The sequence below is a fragment of the Carettochelys insculpta genome, chromosome 1 (genome assembly GCF_033958435.1).
Source record: "Carettochelys insculpta isolate YL-2023 chromosome 1, ASM3395843v1, whole genome shotgun sequence".
Taxonomy (NCBI): domain Eukaryota; kingdom Metazoa; phylum Chordata; order Testudines; family Carettochelyidae; genus Carettochelys; species Carettochelys insculpta.
This window is the reverse complement of record NC_134137.1, coordinates 367,278,139-367,300,941: the sequence shown is the minus strand read 5'-3', so window position 1 is coordinate 367,300,941 and position 22,803 is coordinate 367,278,139. Positions and strand designations below refer to the sequence as shown.

The window sequence follows — 22,803 nt, the reverse complement described above, 5'->3', positions numbered from 1 at the left end:
CTGGATGTATAAGCAACTCTTACCCTAATGTCTCAGCAAGTGAGAGCTTTGCTTTTGCTAAGCTGTGTCTCCAGCCTATATTTCTTACGAGCAAATTCATTGAGGCCACATCTGTGCTAGGAAACAAATCAGACTTTTTTTTAACCTCATTTGAATTTGTCTTCAAGCCTTCTGGAAATTCAACCCACCATTTCTTGTGTTGTTAGCTTGTCCCCATTGCCTAATCCAAGTTAAAAATGCAAGAGCAGTGCATTGTGGGTATACCTGCCCCACAGTGCCTTAGCCCTGTTGCTGTGTGTGTGCGTGGTTTTACAAAATTGCCATGGCTGCTTGTGGGTGTTTGTCACTATCCCAGGATGCAAAGCACTGTCCCAGAATTAAAAGCACTTACAAAGCATGCCAAAATGAACAGGGGGTTGCACCATTTTCATTGATACAGCACTAGTGTAATCATAGATCCTCAAATGCTTCAAGTCCTGGCACACGCCGTTTATGGCAACTTCACGGACTGTCATGCACTTTTCTTTCAAATACAAAGGGAGAGGTTAGTTTAGGATGATGACTTTGGAAGAGGAAATCACTTAACTGCAGTCCAAGAGCAGTCAAATGCTGGATGCATTGCTGAGTTGAGTGGTGGTTTTGGATTTGTGAGACCAGCAGACAGTGGTGGGACCACATCATTTTGGAGTCTTAGGATGAGAGCAGTGGCTGCAGAACTTTCACATGTGCACTTTTATGTAACTTTGATGTGCTGGCACCCACCCTGAAGTGCAGCAACACAAGAATGAGGCTGGCTTTAACAGTTCAGAAGCCAGTGGTGGTCACTCTGTGGATGTTTGCAACACCTGATAGTTACTGGTCGGTGGTAAATCAATCAGGTCTACAGTGGGGGTGGTGCAAGTAGCCAGGACACTCTGTCAGCATCTCCTGAGGAAGACAATGACCCTGGGAGATGTACAGGCCATAGTGGATGGCTTTGCTGCCCTGGGGTTTCCTAACTGGAGTGGTGCAATAGATGGCAGGCACATCCCCATCATGGCTCTCGCCCACCTGGCCTGTGAGTATATAAACAGAAAGGGATACTTCTTGATGGTGTTGCAGGCATTGGTAGATCACAAAGGTCATTTCTCTGACAGCAGTGTGGGATGATTGGGGAAGGTTCACAGTGCATGTATCTTCAGAGATTCTGGGCTGTACAGAGAGCTCTTGAGTGGGACTTTCCTTTTCCCAGACCAGAAAATCAAGATTGGCGCTTGTGGAGATGCCTGAACAGTGGGCGAGTCTGCTTACCCTCTGCTCTCTTGCCTTACCAAACCTTACCCCTGGACCACAGCCAGACTAACTTCAATGTTGGACTCGGCAAGTGCAGAATGGTGGTGGAAATGCACCTTTGGCTGTTTTAAAAGCGAGGTTCAAGTGCCTGTTGACCCATTTGAACCTTTCAGAAACTCATGTTCCCCACTGTGATGACAGCATGCTGTATTTTGCATAATATTTGTGAATCCCAGGAGGGAGACTTTTATGAACGTCTGGAATTCCAAGGCTGAAGCCATCAGCAGGGCTTATTCCCAGCCACCTACATGGCCATTCTCCGATAACTGTTCTGAGGCTGCAGCAATTAGGGGGGTTTTGAAACATAGTTTCATGAATGATTTGCCAGACACGTGAGAGTGCTGCATTTCTTTTTTTTTTTTTTTTTTTTTTAATACCACTCACCACTCCCCAAAACGATTTGTGCTCCCCAACAAATGTGAACCAATAAAGCAGCCTGTGGCTTTCACAAAGAATGCTGCTACTTGTTGGGAGGGGGGTTAAATTGTGGGAAGAAGAATGGAGGTGAAGTGAGGGTTATTTTCCAAAATAGTGGCAACCAGTTGTACCATTTCCCCCAGCCTCCTCAACCCCCTGCTGTGTCTCTGTGCTGCAAGTTCTCTGTGGCCCTTGGCTGTCCCCTGCAAGTTCCCGCTGTGATTTTTGTACTCCAACACACATGGGTAACAAATTCACACTGAGCTGGTGATAAAAAAATAAGTTTATTGGGGGTAGGGCGCAGGGAGGAGAGAGTTAAGCATCAGGGAAAATAAGCATTGTCAAGCATGGTGGAACAGCCTTTTGCAGTGGCTATTGGGGCTAGAGTGGCAGGCTGTCTTTGCTCCCCTTCCCTATGTTTGGGCCTGCCCTGATGGGGTGGGGGAGGAAAAGGGGGTGTGAGCAAACTGAATTCAGGGGAGCCTGGGCAGCAATGAACAGAGCCCTCAGTGCTGCATTGGGAGTCCCTCTGCAGCTCCAGCATGGAGTGCAGGACCTCTGGTTTTTCACTGTGATACTAAGCAAAAGAAAGATGGGTTTGGTTACAGGCAAACCAAAACTTGCTTTGTTGAGGATTTAAAATTTAATTTTAGTAAGTTAAAAGCTTTGCCTAAGTCAGTGGATCCCAACCTGGGGTCTGCAGGTCCCAGGGTATTGCTGGGGGTGTGCAGGGGGAGGGGAGGGGAGGAGGTGGGCAGGGGGAGGGAGAAATAAAAATGCAATTTGTAACTTTGATCATAGAAATTAAGTTTTAATCAACTATTTTAAAATTGGATACCTTCCAATGTTGTTAATGTCCAAAAATCTATGTTGTGGTTTCCTTTTTCATTTAATGAAGTGTACATAGTGTCTCTAGAATTGGCTGGGGTCAGTGAGAGTTTAAGAGGGTGATTGGGGGTCTGCACTAGTGAATTGGGTAGGAACCACTGGCTTGAGGTCCCCCCCCATTAACAAAGTGTGTGTGTCTGTCTCTCTCACCCTCCTGTACAGAGGATCCAAATTTCACAGGGTGCTGTTCCCTGTGCCCCTTAAGTAATGGATCACTAAAAAGTCTTTCATCCCTTATATTATCCAATACCCATTGTTTCTGCTCAAGAGCCTAGAAAGCTTCCTAGGGTGCAGATTCTGTACCATGGCATGATTGCTGAACTGTTTTTCTTTGATTGTTAGCTTGATGGCTTAGTTAGCCTTGTATATAAATGCACATGCAATGGCTGATTGGTTTGGCTACAGGCAGAGGACAGTCAGCACAGACTGTAGAGCAGGCTGGGTTTATACATAAATAAAGATATTTTTAAGAACACATTTCCAACACACATCTTTTGTTGTGCACAATCCTTAAATGCTTCATACAAGCATTTTTTCAGGACCACTGGGGCACCAGTTTACATATATTTTTGTCATACATGACACCTTTTAGACATAGCAAGCGTGTTGGCGTAAAGTGTGTCTGGCTGGCTGTTGTGGGCTTCTACAAGTTGGCACTGAGGTAATACATGTCATACAGATGCCATGTCTGACAGCCTTCTTGAGCAGTAGGAGCCTACTGTCCTACTACTTACATCCTGGAACTAGTGCTTTGGCTTTCCTGAGCCCCCAGGCTCCTTGGAGAGACTGACCCTCAAAGACCACTTGGCTGTGGGAGCTCTGATTCCTTGTTACCACTTTTAGGGATAATGTGGCAGTAAAGCAAGGAAATACACTCATCTCTTGTTAAATGAGTACTTCACTTATGAGTACTTGCTTAAATGAGGGACACACTTACTCTACGAGTGAACTCCCCTTGCTAATACGAGGATAACGCCCTCCCCCTGGCTCCAACCTGCCCTAGTCTGACCCCCACCGGCTCTGCAGCCCCTACCCGCAGCAGCCTGACCATCGGCTGGCCCCATGGCAGCCTGACGCCGCCTCCTCCCCGCTGGCTCTGTGGCAGCCTGACCCCGCACCTCTGCCAGCTCTGCGCCAGCCTGACCACCCCCTCCCCAGCCCCTGGCCCTGTGGCAGCCTCACTCTGTGGCAGCCCCACAGACCCAACTTGTGGCAGCCTTAACTCCCTGCCACAGCCTGACCACCCCGCACACGCAACCTTCAGCAGCCTGAACCCCCCCTCCCCCACAGAACCAACTGCCCACCAGGTTTTAATCCTCCCTCCCACTCATGGCCTTAAACTGCCCCCAGCCTTTAACCTTTTCCAGCTCCCCAAATCCAAAGTTCACTTACCTTCCACAAGCAGTGCCACTTGCTGCCTGCCACTCCTTCCCTGAGCTCTGGGAACCAGAGACTTTTATGTGTATTTTAATGAGAGTTTAGTGTCCCTCTTATGAGTTTTCACCTATGAGCACAAAGTTGGGAACCACTTGTGCTCATGAAGTGAGGGATGAGTGTACAGATTTAGTGAAAGGTTTCTTGTTCTTTTAAAAGGTGTGTGCACACAAGAGTGTTAGATCTATGGTACAACCATCAGTGCCGGAACACAATCCTCCTTAGTCTTATTTTTGTGAGTTGGGGTTGGATACAAGTCCTTAGAGGAGCCAAAGTCCATCCTGACTTCTCTCCTTCTGGGTCTTTTGTTTTTGATGAAAGAAGGGCTTTTTTTTAAAAGGTTGCTAGTTTCCTAGAACAGTCTCTGCCACCTATGGGGTCAGGTGGTCAAGCAAAAAAACCCCAGTTCCCTTGGTTGTGTGTTGGAGGTGAGGAGAATGGGATTTCACCCCACCAGCTCTTCTTCTTCTTCCTGATAGATTTCTGTGAAGAGAGGCCATTCTGAGATGGCACTTCATTGACACAGTTCCTAGGAAACTGGCAAACTGAGAATGGAATATAATGGTTCAGCACAACAGTATTAGAATAAACCCTGTTTCAGAGGGACACCATTTCAACAGTAGCAGTTGAATAAGAAATTGACTTAACAGTGGTTAAATAAGTATAAAATTCTCTGTGCTGGTACTTTGATACAAAAGTCCCCAAATACAGTAAAAAGACATGCAGTGAATCACTTTTATTCAGCACTTTCTGTTTAACTTCAAACCTCCCCCCACCCTGCCCGTCAAAGGGGCTTTTAATTGGTGTACCTGCCTAATCAGGGTGACACAGTTCAATTAAGAGGACTCTACTGTAACTTTTTAGTATAATTTTTAAAACAAAAGATAGGATTTATGATTGAAGCAGAGGGAAACAGTGTTTGGTTCTGCCTCAAAACCCTACTGCTCTGACCTTACCCTAAGGCTTCGCAGTCCTCTGAGACCTTCGGGTTATCAAAGTTGTACTGTGTCAAAATTTTGAACTGGCCACTAAACTTGCACAGGAAGTTGCATAGTTGTGTTTAAAGACTGTTTTTTGCTGAGGTTGTGTGTGGGTATGCATAAACCTTTGGAAGATTTATTTGCACAGACTTAATATTGTATGGAGTCACTTGGTGACTCACGATTTGAAATTCTCCCTCACCTCCCACCCTGAGTCCTGCTTCTTCAGACAACAAAAAAGCAGTCATATAGCACTTTAAAGACTATGTGACTGCTTTTTTGTTTTGTGAAGATTCAGACTAACATGACTACCTCTCTGTGTCTGCTGCTTTAGGTGAAGCTAAATGGCTCCTGCAAAGTGGAATAGTCATTCTTCTTCCCCATGGCTATGATGGTGCAGGCCCTGAACATTCTTCCTGCCGAGTGGAACGTTTCTTACAGGTAGCCGGATATGCCTGCCTATGTCATACCCTCTGCCAATGAATGTCAATGCCAGATGCTTCAGGAAGGCTGTTGTATTAACTTGCTACATGCCTATGACACTTGCCAAATTAAGCAGTGTAGGTTGATTTTTAAATCCGTATGCAGGAAGCCTTGGTATAAATAATTGTTTTTCATTTTGTTTTCTGTTTGTCCTTATTTTCCAAAGACAGGCTGGTTCTCATCTATTGCTAACCATTAAAATGCATGGGGGAAGGATAGCTCAGTGGTCTGAGCATTGCCCTGCTAAAGCTGGGGTTATGAGCTCAGTTCTTGAGGAGGCTATTTAGGGATTGGGGCAATAGATGTCAGGGATGGTGCTTGGTCCAATCAAGAGGGCAGGGGGACGGCTAGATGACCTCCTAAGGTCCTTTAGAGTTCTAGGAGACGTGTATCTTCAATAACTTCTATTTTACATTGATTTGCACCTAAATAGTCTTTGTGCTAAATCTGATCTCTTTTTGATAGACACACATCAACCTGCATTTATTTATAGTCTTAATTTTTTTTACATTTTATTATATTAGAAAATTGTGAACAAAGCCTTTTCTTATTTACTAGATCAGGGGGCAGCAATCTCTGGAACAGGTGCCAAGAGTGGCATGCAAACCGATTTTTATCGGCCTGTGAGGTGGGAGCTCAGCCCCAACCCTTCTCCCCCAATTAGCTGGGAGTGTGCTCAAAGCCATGCAGCCTGTGGATTAACATAAGACCAGACCAGCTAAACAGTAAAGCTCTGCATTTTTATTTATTAATGAAGCTGTTGTAAGTAGGACTATTAATGACTTTAAAAATCATCACCTGCACTCGGACCATACATAGAGGTCAAATTTCAGCATTCTGCCTGGAAAGGTTGCTGACTCCTGTACTAGATGATTAATATTACAATTTTTGGAGTGTGGTTGAAGCTGTTGGTCCCAATTTATATTAGATGAGATGCATGTGGTAGTATCTTTCATTGGATGTATTTCTGTGGGTAAAAGACAAATTTTCAAGTTCCTACATAGCTCTTCTTCAAAGATTGTCTTCTACCAACAGAAATAGGTGAGGCAATTTCTTTATTGGACCCATCTTGTTTCCAGTTACTTACTGATGTCAAACTGCATTTGGATGAAAATTGCAATTGAGTTAAAATGCATAAAAACATGCATAGTTTTCGTTAATGAAAAATAATTCTTATATCTGGTACACTTACGGAAAAAAGAGTTTATCAAATCATGTTGTGAATTCCTGATACTTTCTGAATTAGATTTCCTTTTTAAAAAGGAACTATCTGCAGTTAGGTGCTGAACTGTTTATTAATCATGTCCTTTGAGATTTGAGAACTGGTAGATCTCCTTGAACCTAGGTTTTATTAATAACCGCTAGACTAAAAACAAACTTTCCTGCTCTTTTCAACTCAAACTGATTTAAGTTTGAATGATCTAATAATTTAAATGAACTGAACTAATTGGGGGGAAAAAAGAAAAAGAAAACACTCTATTTGTACCTGAAGAATCACAGAATCATAGGGCTGGAAGGGACCTCAGGAGGTCGTCTAGTTCAGCCCCCTGCTTCAAGCAGGATCAACCCCCACTAAGTCATCCCAGCCAGGACCTTGTCCAGCCAAAAACCTCAGGGATGGAGAATCTACCACCTCTCTAGGCAATGCATTCCAATGCTTCACCACCTTCCTGTTGAAGTAGTTTTTCCTAATATCTGACCTATACCTCTCCCTCTTCAACTTCAGACCATTACTCTTTGTTCTACCATCTGACACCACTGAAAACAGCTTCTCACCCACCTCTTTAGAGCTCCCCTTCGGGAATCTGAAGGCTGCTATTCAAAGAAGAAGCTAATGTTGTCAAAAACTAGTTTAGCACTTCAGGGCTGTGGTCATACTTGGCCAAAACCTCGAAATGGCCATCTGCATGGCCATTTCGAAGATTACTAATGAAATGCTGAATTGAATATTCAGCACTTCATTAGCATTAGGACACTTCCAGCTGTGGCACTTCAAAAGCGTCTCCTTCAAAAGCGTGCAGCTTGGCGTGGCTACACGGGGGTCCTTTTCGAAAGGACCCCAAAAGGAACGCCGTGTAGCCGCACCAAGCCACGCGCTTTCGAAGGCGGAGCTTTCGAAGTGCCGCAGCCGGAAGTGTCCTAATGCTAATGAAGTGCTGAATATTCAATTTAGCGCTTCATTAGTAATCTTCTAAACGGCCATTTGCATGGCCATTTCGAGGCTTTGGCCAAGTGTGGCCACAGCCCAGGTGTAATAGCCAGAGGCTTCCACTGGCTCAGGGATTTGACTTTCTTTAGAACTTTGGCAGTAAACATGGATTGCAGGAATATTTTTGTTTCATTTTTAAATTATTTTAATATAGTATTTGTAGGTTTTAATGTAGACTGTCATCAGCTCAATTTTAATTTTAAATGAGTTTATTTTGAAAAAATACAGTTTCCATCCACCTTGAATTCAAGGGTTGGTGTTACTTGATCTTGCAGAGACCTAGCCAAAGTTGATGCTATCGAAAGGAAAATGGTATAGATTGGGAGAAAGAGTGATCATGCAGTTGAGGGGCAAGTCTGAAGACTGCAGTTCTATTCTGTGCTCTGAAACAAATCTTGTGCGACCTTACAAGATCCATTTAACTGATAAAGAAACTGCTTTAATGGGAGCAATATTTTCTTCCATCTGGGTGGGTGTGTGTGTGTGGTGTTTGAATTCACTAATGTTTCAAAGAGATGTTGGGATCTTCTATTAGAAAGCACTTGAATTGTATTACCGTTGGCATTTTCATTTTGCTGTTGTTGCTGTCTTAAAAAATGGCAGTATAAAAATTATTTTAAAAGCTATAACACATCTTTGAACTGTTTAAGTGCTTTACAATCTCAGTGAGTGATTGCAGTGTGCGTGGGTCTGGGAACAAAGGCAAAGTTGTTAAAGAGCCCATTTATGCTCTTAAAAACAATAAAATTCAGCATCCTGGTTCTAGCACAGGTAAAGCTTTTGTAGCGTATTTGAGATCTTATTAATGTTTATAAAAGAATTAGAGCCACTTCTTCATTTGTTTGTTGTATTTTTCTTATAAGCTATGAGACCTTTAGCACTGGAGCGTGTATTTGCTCTCTGTACAAACACCAGTGATTTTTACCTTAATCATTTTGTATCAAGTATTTTTGGTTTACAGCTTGCTTTTAGGTGAGGGATAATTTTGTTCTCCTTGCATAGATGTGTGACAGTGCAGAAGAGGGAGTTGATGGTGACAACGTGAACATGTCAGTTGTGCATCCAACCACCCCAGCACAGTATTTCCATTTGCTCCGCAGGCAGATGATCCGAAATTTCCGGAAACCTTTAATTGTTGTTTCTCCCAAAATGCTGCTAAGATTGCCGGTAAGTAACCCTCACAGAGCATTTTACTATTTGATTATCTAAAACACACTGTTACACCAGTTTAACAACATGTAGCTTGCATTAGTTTGAACCAGTTTATATTGGCCTTCATAAATCTAAACATGGCTTGTTTGGTTTGGCTTGCTCCTGTAAAGTTCTCCAATCTAAGCCAAGCTAACACTTATATCATTGTAAAACTATCTCTATGGGTTTTTTTGGCACCATGTTGACACTACAGTGGTTTGTGAAAGGATTTCATTTAAAATAATATCTTATTTGATTTTCTCCGCTTACGTTTGCTTTTTCCATTTAATTTGTATGTTAAGACTAGAGGGGTGAGTTTCATTTCCCAGTTCTCACACATTAGCAAAATGTTCTGCTATGTCTTTGCATTGATAGCATTGGCAAAGAAGGTTTTAAGTTCTGTCAAGAAGGTGGGGGGGAAATTAACCATGGATTTTGTAAAAGAAATACTGGATAACCCTTCATAATAGTTTTATTAAATAATTTTAGTCTAAATCTGTGAGCTAAAATTACTTTGACAGCATCCACTGTTAATCAGTCTGGCTGAGTCTACACAAGCCCCTTCTTTTCGAAAGGGGCATGTTAATGAGCAGGTTTGAAAGATGCTAATGAGGCGCTGCAATAAATATGCAGTGCCTCATTAGCATAATGGCAGCCGCGGCGATTCAAAAGTGCAGCTTTTCGAATCGCACGCTGCCCGTGGAGATGGGACCCCCCCCCCCTCCCGAGTTTTTGAAAGCCCTTCTTCCTATCTTTTGGAAACCTGCGCACGGGGCGGGGGGTGGTGGTGGTGGTGGTGTTGGTGTTCCTTTTCGAAGGTCCTGTCTCCACAGGCAGTGTGCAATTCAAAAAGCTGCACTTTTGAATCGCTGCAGCTGCTATTATGCTAATGAGACACTGCATATTCATTGCAGCGCCTCATTAGCATCTTTCAAACCTGCTCATTAACGTTCCCCTTTCAAAAGGAAGGGGCTTACATAGACACTGGATTTGATTTTGTTAATAATGAACATTGTGCCAAGAAACTTAGAATCCCCATAGACAATTGACTGACACACAGTTTTGATCTGTAACCAGTAGTACAAGACTGACTTGTGGGGTTTTCTTCAAGATCTTGTTTTGATCATTATACATTGGATTTTTTTCAGGTTTGGAAACCACAAGTTAAAATGTGCTACTTCCTTTCTTCCCTCCCCCCCATTTTAGGGAGCAGTGTCGAGTTTTCAAGAAATGGCCTCAGGGACAACATTCAGGCCTGTAATTGGTGATTTGTCAGTGGATCCAAACAGGTAATTGATTCTTGTTTGTAACGTTAACCGTTCCAAACAACATGTAAGCATAATTGGCTGTAAAATACGGAGGCTTTTTTCAGAAAATAATTTTCTGACCATTTCATGAATAAAAAAATACATAGGATCAGTAGGAGACTTCGGGTAGTCACCTCCTATAAAACTTACTTCACTGATTTTTATTAGCCCTGAATAACACCCCTATAAGTGAGGCAAATTTGGCCTGAAGGTTTTACATTACACAAAGGAGATTGATCTTTTAGGAAATGTTATCTCTGCACAGATGCTGGGTGGATCTTACCTCAGCACAAACTTGAACACAACTTACATTTTTGGATTGTCTTACAAACTGTGACTGCAGGAGTTTTTAGGATATAACCATTGAGGTATGAACTCCAGTGTATTCAGAGGCCTTGAGTTTGGTAAGGGTTTGTCTTCTGCCTGTAGTGTACTAGAGCAAAATTCACTGTCAATCATAAACAAATATATCCCTCACTCTTCTGCTATTTTTGTTAGAAAAATCATAACTTTTTTGTTTTGTTGGTCCTGAAACATTTCACATGCTGAAGTGAGGAGTTTGTAGGGTAAGAACCATTGCTGGACCAGAGAACTGTTTCAAAAGTAGGTTTTGAGAGCCTTTCCCTTTCTTAGGCAAGAATATGAAGAGCAAAGCTACCAATAATACCTGATCACGATCACAGTAGAGTCTGAATGACTCAAACTTTTGAATGTGTTGTTTACCCTTAATGCCCTTTGTAAGTTAGGGAAGTATTGCTATCTAACTTCCAGGTGGGAAACTGAGGCACAGAGACCAAGTGACTTGGCCAAGTCTATGGCAGTGCAGGAAATTGAGCTGATGTTAGGAACTTAACAGGACAATCTTTCTTCTTCTAGACTTCTTTCCTTCTTTTGATATGACAGCAATTTGGCCTTGTCCGGTTTTCTTTTACTTTAATGCCTAAACTCTTTTTTTAAATGTATAAGAAGTGTCTGAATAGGGTTTCTTTTAAAATGCTGTACCTGAAAATACTTCAATTTTTCTGCCGTTCAGCGTCAGCCGAGTGGTGCTCTGTTGCGGCAAGCACTACTATGCTTTGTTGAAACAGAGAGAGGCACTTGGACAGAAGCAGCACAGCACCGCTATTGTCAGACTAGAAGAACTGTGTCCTTTCCCCCTGGAAGCTCTACAGCAAGAGATGAACAAGTATAAAAATGCCAAAGGTCAGGCAAATCTTTATACTTTGCATATAATCGCTCCTTAAAATACTGAAATAAGTCTGTGGCTATCTAAGAACTCCACTTGTTGCTACCCCACTTTTCTTTTTAGGATTAATAGGCCTAGGTTTAGTTTGGTTTTGTTTTTATTTCCCGACTTCACCCATAGATATAACTTTAGATCTGTTGCTTTAGAAGAGTGGTTCCGAACCTCTTCGATGCAGCATGTGTCAATGAGACTAACATTTCCACAGCGCATCCACTTTCTTCAGCTTAATCGATTGCTTACTTTCAGAATTGCAGCATAAACGAATGCTTACTTTCATTTACTATGGTTAGTCTTACTAGAGAGGTTTGCAAATTAGTAGTACATACAACAAGCTAAACAAAGATCAAATGCGTTAATTTTTCCAATCCACCACAGAATATGCTCTTAGACACATTTTCAGAATCTGTGTAATGCTGTGCTAGGGGTGTTGAGTAAATGAATAACCACTCAAAGCAGGCTCCCCTCCCTGCCAAGCTGTTGGTGGCAAGACATGGCATGTAAACCATGTCCCAATTCCAACCAGCTTCTGCCCTCCCTACCCCTTGCCAAGGCAGGGAGTCGGGGTGGGCTCCCTGCCAGCTCATTGAGATTAGGGAGTAGCATTTCAGATTCCTTCCAGTACAAATGGAGTCCTGCAGGTTTGGCATAGTCTCTCTATGGTGGCTCTGCAAAGTGCCACCGGGGGGTGGGGAGGGGCAAATGACAAACCCTGTACTAGCTGGGACTCGGGCAGTCTTGCTGTTTTGAGCCCTAGCTGGCATGAGGTTGTCGATTCTTTATTCCCAGCGACTCTGCAAAGAACCACATCAAGGGGAAATGGATGACATTTCATGGCACACTTGTACTCTTATCACTGCACACCTGCATGCCATGGTACACTGGTTGAAAACCTCTGCTTTATAAACAAATCCTTATCACTTGAATGTTAGGGGCATATTACTAGTATGGAGCCTATGATGTGATCCAGTAGATGGCAGTGGTAAACTTACTTAGTGGTAATACAGTTAGAATTTGTAGTATAGTAGAACTTTGGGAACTCAGCTGAGGTTGAGTTCCTTGTGTGGTAGGCCTGTACAAAAAGACTAAGACAATCCTTGTCCTAAAGAGCTTATTGGTACAATGGTATAAATTTACAGGATGTGCACTTAAACAGATATTGCAGATCAGTTAATTTGGTATCTCTTCCTATTGATCACTAATATTGGACCTTTTGACCTTGAGGGAGGGATATCCTTCAAAACATGAGTGTTCTCAATAATGCAAGGATCTGGAGGCAACGGGAAGGATAATTTATTTAAAATACAAATTTTTTTCATGTTTTTCACCCTGGTAGAACCATTGTGTAGTAACAGTCCACTCTAGTGGGGGTGGGGGGGAAGGCACCCCCTCTTTTGTCTGAGGATCACTAATCTACAATGATCCTATCATCAAAGCAATCTGTGGGCCATGTGCAGCCAATTGGGGTTCCAGCTGTGACCTATGCACCCCCTTCTGCTCCCTTCCGCCATCCCCTTGTACACTTGGTGTCCTGCACTTACCTACTCCTTTTTCCTTTCCCCCTTCCCAGAACTTCTGGAGCACCATGAATCAGCTAATGCATGCCCCAACTCTGCTGCTCTCCCTCCCAGAGTCTGACTGCCATGAATTGCTGACTTGTGGCATACAAGCCTGAGAGCAACAGGAGGAGTGGGGATGGGACACGAATCACCCAATGCATGATGCTCCAGAAGTGCTAAAAGGGAGAGAAAAGAGCAGGGATGGGTCACACTTGGAAGAGGAGGCAGGAGAGAGGCCTGGCGGGGATTTGATGTTGTAAGTGTAAATTTTTTACTGTTTTGAAGTTTGACAGTTATACTAAAATATAAATGATTAAAGTATTTCTGCTTGTTTTGAAACATTCAGCATGCCATGTATTAATATATTTAACCTGGGGTCATTCTGGCTGCGTGTGTTTGGTGCACATCTGACTTCACTCTTGCGGCCCACTGAGACCTGATGGCCAAGCACATGGCCCACTTATTAGCTTTGGATACCCATCCAAACCCTACCCAGGATTCTCTGCTGTAGATATAATGGGAATATACAGTTAAGTGAACTAGCTTAAATATTCATTAGTACTGATTTTTGTATTCAGTGGGAAGATCAGTTGATTTATATGGAACATACAAACACAAGGCCGCTTTTATCTTTCCATCAGATTTTATTTGGAGTCAGGAGGAGCCACAGAACATGGGTCCCTGGGCCTTTGTGTCACCAAGGTTTGAGAAGCAGTTGGCATGTAAGGTAAGGTGTTCATTTGGTATAGTACTTTTTAAAATTGAGTCATTAGATACTATATTTTGCTGCCAGGAATTAATAGTGTTTAGTTTAATATAATATATGGAGATGGGTGTATCTCATAAAAACTGGAAGGGACCTTCAGAGATTGAGTCCAGTCCCCTGTCCTCTCTGCAGGACCTATTACCATCCCTGATAGATTTTTTTTTTTTTTTTTTTTAAATCTATTTCCCTCAAATCATCCCCTCAAGGACTGAGCTCAGAACTCTGGGTTTAGCAGGCCAATGCTCAAGCCACTGAGCTGTCCCTTCCCCCCCATTAAACATAAAATCCTCAAAATAGTGTAATATTTCATCTTAAACTGCTCAGTATATTAAAGTAGTATCTAATGGTCACAGCCAGAATTGGGGCCCTGTTGTGCAAGGTACTCTACAAATAGTAAGAAACCCTGTCCCAAAGTGTTCACATTGTAAGTAGACAAAACAAACAAGCCCCAATAGTAGGGACATAAGCACCTAAAATAGACACCTAAGTCTAAAATTTAGGTACCATTAGCACTCTCAAAATTGCAGCACAGTGCCACCTAGACAGACCCCTGACTTTCTACCTCTGCAGTCCCTGAGGCCTCTGAATTTTAGCTGCTGAACATGTGCACAGATACCTAACTCACCCAGCAGCTCAGTGTCCAAGAACCCTAGTAGGATTCATGGACCAGGTGTCATCACCATTGTGTCCCCTGCCAGCCCCAACTACCCCACACCTGTTTTGTCTTTGTGACCTGATCCAATATATGTGCACAGAGCATGCATAAACCCATATAAAATGGCCAGATGAGGTTTTGTCTACAACCTTCCCCTCCCCCCGCACCATCATAACTTTTAGTGCATTGGCTAAGGAGCTCTCCTGTTATATGGGAGGCCTGGGTTTAATCTCCTGCTTAAGTTGTTACCAGATTTGCCCATTACTCTGGGGTATGCTCATTTATTTGAGGTTGGGGGAAGGGAGAGGTGAATAATTCTGTTAGTGTGCTGCTTGTGATACTAGTGTTCCTATGGAGCTTTACTTCTCCTTTCTTCTAATTACCTCCCAATGGAGCTATTCTGCCTGACCCAGGGCCCACGGGATTAAGTTCTTCCCACCCTGGACTTAAGTGAACATGCATACACTCACACTGTTGGTCTCTGCCACAGCTCGTCTGAGAAGACCGGCCAATCAGCACTTACAAGCTGACACTTCGTGCCTGTACTCAGTGGGCTGGGTTCTACAGCAGTGCCAAGCTGTGGCCCTTATGTGCTCTTGTACTCGATGGTTGGGTTAAACCGTATTCTCATATGCCGCCCCATTCAGCACCCAGTCCCCCACATTAAACAGTCATTCTACTTGGGCAAACCCCACAGGATTTCTGAGCACTACAGGGATTTTTAGCATAGGCACAAGAAGTGTTGTTGCAGAGTGAATGGGGAAGCCAAAACAATGCCCCTATCGACAAGTGAGGAGAGAGAGACAACCAGTGTAACAATGAAAGTTCCTTATTTCTGGGTAGTGAATAGATATTTAACTGTTACAATAGTAAAATGAACTGATTACAAATGTTAGGGCTAGCAAACCGTATAACTAATTACAGAAGGTGAGGCTAGGAGGCTATGCCTACAGAGAGAGCTCACCACTCCATGGGGCTTGCACTGGTTGGGGATCCCAGCTGGTGATGGTAGCCAGGGATCCAGAGGGCAGGAGACAAGCAGAGCCCCTAGCATGATCAGGCAGGAGATGATGATGAATTCTCAGTGGAACTGATGTGTGTTTGCATCCAGGTATCAGAACAATTTCTTGAGGCAGGGTAGGTGTTTTTGTACAGAGATGGGACAATGATTCAAGAAGAAAACAGTATGTGATTATAGGTAAACAGAGGTGAGAAAATAGACTGATCATGCCTGGATATAGGTGAGTATTTTTGGTATCAATAGGATCTATTACTAGAATTTGGTCTGATCATGACTAATTTGGGTGTGAGCAGGCCTGGGTTCATTAGCATTTGGAGCAGAGATTTCCCGTCAGGCAGTGTTTCTCTGCTTTTAGTATCTCATAGTTCAGTGCAGTTCCTGCTTTGGAAGAACTGTTCTCCATTCATTATGCTCATGGAGATGTCTTTCTGTTTTGTCCTCAATCCAGATGAGGTAAGGGGTGTTCTCCTTAATCCAGTCATTCTTCTTGGTGGGATTTAGGTGTCTACCCCTGCCAGTTTCAGTGCTTTGTCATTGATTCAAGCAGAGATCTTTGGCAATGGGATTTGTTTTCCATGAGTCTCACTCCCTGGTTCCCCACGAGCACAAGGCTGACCGGACATCATGCTCTAGTTCCCCAAAAACACAGAGCTGGTGGGTTAACAGTGACTGATGGGATGAAAGGATTTGAAACTGGGAGGAGTGCCCCTAGCACTGGGCTAGCCAGTAACTCATACTCTGAAGCCAAGTTAATATTTAATTATGCGCTGTGGAACATTAATAGGAGACTGAAAGAATACTGCACCAGAACATCCTATAGTCCAGTAGCAGGCGCTGTCCTGATAAGTGAAAAATCCATTTTCTAATCCCTTCTCCCACTTAGGCAGTGGAGGACAATGAAGCCACTGGGCTGTAAGTAAAGACAGTGGGGGTACTGCCTTCACCTTTTTTCCCCCGCCTCCCTTTGTGAGAATGGGTTTAGGCACCTAATTCCATGGCTTTTGATTCTGAAGTAAAGGATAGATTCCCTCCCACCCCCGCTCACATGCCTTTGTACTTTTCAGGCATGGAATTTAGACTACCTCCCTCTCCTCAGTGCTTCCTGTTGGCTATCTTAGGCAGCTGTCTGTTCAGAATGCTGGCTTATGTGACTCTCCTTCTTGGGTACTTTTCTTGCCATGCATTGTATAGGGAGTGTGGGCACCTGTGCAGGGGGTGAATTCCACAATGTGGCAAGGTCCCTCTAAGTTGGTACGGCAGTGCCTTGAGTCCCTCTGTGAATCTCTCTCTCTCTCTAAGTGACTCTCTCTCTAAGTGAATCTCTCTCTCTCTCTAAATGAGAGCCAGGGCCATTGTGGGCAATATTTGCTGAGGCACTTTTGCTCTCATTTTTGAAGCTGAACTTTTTGGGACTTTATGGGATCTCCACTGAGAAGTTTCCTTTGGATTGTCACCATGAATATTTTGATCTTAGGGGCATAGTTGCCCTGTTTACGAAGGCAGTCATCCCCATGGTGACATTAGACTGAAAAAATTAGTTGTTTTTTTTTTTTCATTAATAGAAGAACAGTAGCTTCATGAATCACTTATTTGTGGGACTCCAAGATCCAGTGTTTGTGTTTCATTTATTTGAGGCATTCAGATGCCATGATGAGAGAGACCTAGAATAATGTTAAATAAATGGAGAAAGTCAATCTAATCAGACATAAGTCTAAATCACCCTTTTTTTTTTCCCCCCCCCCTTGAATTTTAATTGCAGCTCCAGCTTGTGAGTAGACCTTCCTTACCAGCCCCAGCAGTGGGCATTGGAACACTACACCAGCAGCAACATGAAGACATCCTTGCCAAAACTTTTGTCTAAGATTTTCTACTTGGACACCAGTTTCTTACTATATTTGTAAACTCCCTAAAAGGAAAATCCCTTGGCCTTTTCATTCTACAAAGGAAAAACAAATCAGGAACTGTTCTGGAAAGAGCAGTTATTTAAACATGGATGCAACAAAACTCATAATGACCTCTGTCTATATGTAGTATGCGGAGGACAATGCTCATTGTCTTTCCCACCCCCCCATTATATAAAACAAAGCTACCATGAGATCAGTTAGCTGAGAAACCAAATGTTTAATTTATAAAGCCTCCCTCATAATGGTACAAAGCCATAGTTATTTGGTATTGATTTGTGGGAACAGTTTTCCCTTAACTTTCAATTTGGATGTTTAAGAATGGAGTAATGCCTTCAACTATGGCCCTTCTGTAACAAAATACTTTTCATTGGCCTTTGAGTACCACTTTTGAGTCTACCCCATTTCTCTCTTTGAGTGGGCAAAGGTGTAGAGAAATACTACCCTGGTTGGGTTCCCTGCTTGAAATTTTCAGCAGAGAGTTGAATGAGCCATAGATACAACTACCGTCTCATCCCTGAGTGATGCCTCTGTCAAGGTTGAGCCACAATAACATGGCAGTATATGGGAAGATGGTGGTGCTGGCTCCCTGTGCTTTGTTCTGAAGATAAATGGAGCTCTAGCACTGTCAAACCAACACATTCTTTAAAGATGAGTGAGTTTTGTTTTTTGTTGAATTAGCTTCCTAAGGTACAATTTATCAAAATGGCTGCTTGCCTTGTTAATCTGTGTTGCTCATGTCCCAAACACTTTTGAATAAGACCCCAGACATCATTTAATGCACCTAATACTGTAATAGGTGAAAATTAGTATTTTATTTCCATTTCCAAGCCTTGGTGTGTGCTGGATCCTGTAACTATTGCAGTCTGAGATAAGAAATCTCTAATGTGCAGCTTATCTGATCTTAGTGGATGAGAAATATTGCTGCAGTTCATTAGATTAATTCTTGGGCTTGTTTTTTGATTTGGGCTTTTTACTGAGAGATTTGAATGGGGGAAATACATGCAGTGTAATTTACATTGGATCATTTGGAGTGTTAAATAAAGCAGTTGGTTTTTAATACAGTCTTCCCCTGCCTTACAAGGGTAATTCATTCCTGGAAAAACTCGTCTTAGGGCGAATTCTTGTAAGTTGAAAATGTAATTACCATTAATTTCAATGGGAAAAAAATTTGTGTTCCTGAGCCCCAAAAATGCATTTCTTTCCAATATGATCTTTAAAATCTAACTTGCCACTGTTCTAACATGCTGACGCAAGTTGCAACGGGTACTTGAAGGGTCAGATTTTCTTACTTGTTGCCAAGCAGATTCCATAACTTGAGGATCACTAGAAATTGAATGTGTCTGTAAGGACATAAAATAGCACTGGACTCAAACATTGACATAGGAGAAAACCATTTGCCACTCTCAGATGTTTAATGCATTGCCAGCTTGACTTGTTACAGTTCTGTGAAATGATGGAGGACTATGAAGAAATTGAATAAAAATCCATTGAAGGACTACTATATTGCACGGGGACGGGGCAGTGCCAGGGGCTGGCCATGCAGGGAGCTAGGCAGGCACAGGGGGCCCCCGGATGGCGAGAGACAATGCCTCACTCATGTGGGGCTGCGCAGCAGAGAGGCCCTGCCAGTGGTGGTCGAGGCACTAAATGCAAAGGAACATTGCAGGCGGAGACCCAGACCAGCCACAGGTAAAGGCTGGGCAGGGGGCTCTGCGAAACTGCTGCCGGGCACTGTGGAGAGATGTGCCGGGTGGGATACAGCTGTGGGCAGCCGTTGCCTGGAGCCACAGCCTTTTCCCCGCTGCAGGGTGGCCACGTCCCACCGAGGCGCGCACAATTCAAATCGGTCCTCGTAAATTTGAGGAAGTTCCTCATAAAATGAAGCAGAGGTTTTAAATCAAACTCCTCGTAAATTTGAATTCTCGTAACCCGAATGGGTGTATCTCAGGGTATAACTGTATTAAAGATCAAACAATCTCCCCCTCTTCCCCCAACAGCTGGTACTCAGTTAGAAAAGTGTCACATGGATAATGCTATAACAATATTTTGTTCATCTCTTTTAGTACTGTGACATAAGTTATGAGATGCATAAGTTCACTTACAGATTTTTTTTTTGCTGTCACTAACTTTTGTAAAATGTATTTTTCAGTAGAAATTCTCTTAAGTGAGCTCAAAGGACATGGGGAGATCTTTAAGAGACATCTTGTGTACCAAATAGAAGGTGCACACAAACATCTCAAATCAGAAAATATTGCCAGAACATTCAAAATATTGGACCTGATCATAATCTACAACTGCAATCCATAATCAAAATCTACATGTGGATCTCACCCCTTTCATAAGGAATGTGGGGTAGTACTCCATTTGCTCAACTGCCACCCAAGTGTATCCTGGAGAGCTAACATATACGTGGTGGGGAGAGGTTAACAACTCTAGCCAGGGATTTATATTTTAATCTTATTTTCAGTGAAACACTTTTTTTTCCTGTTCATGTTGAAATAGAATGTGGAACCCTTATGCTATTGAGCACAGCTATAAGTAGTCCCATTGGGGTTTGTTAATTGAGTTGGTTTTTATCTTAAACAAGCTTCACAAACTTTCAGAACACTGTAACGGAAGCTGTTTTTTCCCCATTCTTAGAAGCAAAAAAGCTAAGTGACTCTGCCTAACTTTCACAGAGGAAATCTATAGCAAGGCAGGGAATAGTATGCTGGAATTTGTGTCCAGACTTATACCTTTGTCAACAGTTGCTGAACATGTTACTTCAGCTCTCATAGTTCAGCAGAAGCTTATGGTATACTTTGTATTCCTACAAGAAGCACTTGGGGAATTTTGTGTTACATTCTCTTTAGGTTAATAGCAACAACAGCATAGAGACAAGGCTTGATCTCAAAGTGTTGGGTGCCATTCTTGATGGTGGTCCTCCAGGTTACCTGATCCTCCACCTGCCTCTCAGGTGTCCGTGTCTATGTTGCACGTTACCAAGCTGTTCTTAAGGATCTCTCTGTAGCACTTCCTCTGCCCGCCATGAGATCTTGCCCTCGTGCTCAGCTGAGCATAGAGAATCTGTTGAGGGTTTAGGCAGACATGTCAGGCATCCTGACCACATGACTAGAACATCAAAGCTGCTTGTGGGAAATTGTTGCCTATGTGCTGCAGGAATCGGCCTCTGTGAGGATACTAACATTCATCTCTGTCCTGCCATGTGACGCCCAAGATTCTCAGGTACCTTTTGGAATTTCTCTAGTTTTTTTTATGTGACATCGAAAGAGAGTCCAAGCTTTAGCTCTGCAGAGCAACCGTGGGATGACCATGGCATTGAAGACGTCATTATTAGTCCGTTTTGATGTCATGGTCATCAAAGACTTGCCTCCATAAATGCTCATAAGCTGCACTGGAAATTCAGTGGCAGATTTCATTGTCAGTGTCAGCGTTGCTGGACATACAGTGTCCAAGATTGGGGCAACTGTTTTCATCACTTGGTTGTCCCCCATGATGGATGGTTTAGGTAAGGGTATAGTGGGCGTTGGCTGAGAGAATTTTGGTCTTATGTGTACTGAGAGTCAGTCCCAACCTGTGGTAGGCTATAGCAGAAACACAGGTTGCTTGGAGACCATCTTCTGAGGTAGCATTGACCTCTGTGTTCCCAGTGCACTGGAATTCTACCACTGATTTGATGTTGTGGTCTTGGTTTTGGCTCTGAAACAGCTCAGACTGAAGAAGCTACCATCCATCCTGTGGGTAATTTCAATTCCTCTTGGGAGGTCATGTCCAATAAGCTGGAGCATGGCTGCCACAAAGATATTAAATACCGTAGGTGTTATCACATACCCTTGTTTGACTCCAGTCCTTACCTCAGTTCGTTCACTTGTGTTGCCCTTGTTGAGTAGTATGGTCTGCACGTAGTCGTGCAACAGGAATAGGACAATGAATCTTGGCAGAAAGCCAAAATGTTGCAGGATTTTCCAGAGGGCCTTGTAGTTGGCACAGTTGAATGCTTTAGTCAAATTGAAGACTGCCATATACAGAGGCTGACTTTGTTCCCAATACTTCCCTTGTATTAGGCTTGCAGAAAAGGTCATATCAGTTGTTCCTTGCCCTGGTTGGAAGTTGCATTGTGCCACTGAAAGAACTTTCTCTGCCAGTGGAAGGAGATGGTTCAGAAGGACTCAGTTGAGAATTTTACTTGCAGCTGAAAGCAAGGAGATCCCTTGATACTTTCTGCGTCCATCCTGTCACCCTTCTTAAAGATGGTCATGATGATGGAGTCCCTGAACTGGCTGGGCATGGTTTCCCCTCCAGATCATCATAATGAGAGAATATAGGAATGACAGAGGTTCCATTAGTGGCTGTGGCTTTGTTGTCTATTGTCTTTCTTTATGGCTGCGTGGATCTCCTTGAGGGAGGGTTCACAATCCATATTGACACACAGATAGACAAGTGATCAGGTTGAAAATGCTGTCAGCAGTTGCATCACGTTTGAACAGGTGGCTGAGGTGTTCCTGCCACTGGTAATTGATGCTATACTTGGTCTTGACACACAATGTCCTATCTTCTGATTGTAGGGGAGTAACACCCTCTTTTGACAGTCCATAAATTGCCCTAACAATGTTAAAGAACCAGTGACTGTTATTGGCATCTAAATAGGCCTGTATTTCCTTTCCTTTGTCTCTTCACCAGTTGTTTTTAAAGACTCTTCATCATACTTTGGCCTTGGTAAGCTTGTAACCTTGTTTCTTTTCAGATGTGCAGGCTTTGAATGCTCTGGATTTAACACCAAAATTAGGTCCTGGTTTGCCTTATTGTTAGTATCAAACCAGTCCTGGCTCCTTGGCGTAGCCAAGGGTTTCACCACAGGTTTCCAGGACAGCAGTTTTCAGAAAGGATCATGCTTGAAGACAGGCCTCTGGTGGGTCTTAGCTGTGTAGCTTGTTGCTAAGGCTTTGCTGGAAGCCTCATATCATGGTCCTTTCAACCTCCAGTGCTGATCCTTTGGTGGTGTGTGTTTGTGCTTTTTTTTTTTTTTTTGGGTGAAAGCATGCCTTGGTGCTAGTTTGAATGACATAATGGAATTTATTACTTGAAGGTCCAGTCGTCCTCAGCATTGACATTGTGTGAGTGGTGCAAATATCAGCACATTTCTGGGACCAGATGGTGACATAATCAAGCAGGTGCCAGTGTCCTAACCATGGGTGTCATCAGGAGGTCTCAAAACAATTCTTCTACTGGAACAGGTTGGCTGTTATCACAAGACCAATGACAGCACACACTGTGAGAAGAGGGTGACCATCAGAGTTCTTCCCCCCCACCCCCATACCTTCCACAGGTGGTACTCAGTACCAACTCTGGTATTTGAAGTCTCTGAGAAGCACAAACACCCTGTCTAGGGGCATCAGTGATGCTATAAAGATGTA

General features: G+C 43.2%; 1 protein-coding gene across 2 annotated transcripts in view; it reads left to right on the top strand.

Moving 5' to 3' along the window:
- Positions 1–18,987, top strand: part of DHTKD1 (dehydrogenase E1 and transketolase domain containing 1) — a 47,574-nt gene extending 28,587 nt beyond the window's left edge. Inside the window, exons 12-17 of one of the 2 annotated variants that reach the window (XM_075017954.1) lie at positions 5,386–5,492; positions 8,746–8,910; positions 10,141–10,223; positions 11,275–11,444; positions 13,685–13,770; positions 17,245–18,987. In XM_075017954.1, coding sequence (XP_074874055.1) covers positions 5,386–5,492; positions 8,746–8,910; positions 10,141–10,223; positions 11,275–11,444; positions 13,685–13,770; positions 17,245–17,346 — 713 coding nt within the window. In that variant the 3' untranslated portion in view covers positions 17,347–18,987. The remainder of the gene's footprint in view (positions 1–5,385; positions 5,493–8,745; positions 8,911–10,140; positions 10,224–11,274; positions 11,445–13,684; positions 13,771–17,244) is intronic. The other variant, XM_075017955.1, reaches the window with a different exon arrangement.
- Positions 18,988–22,803: the final 3,816 nt, after the last annotated feature.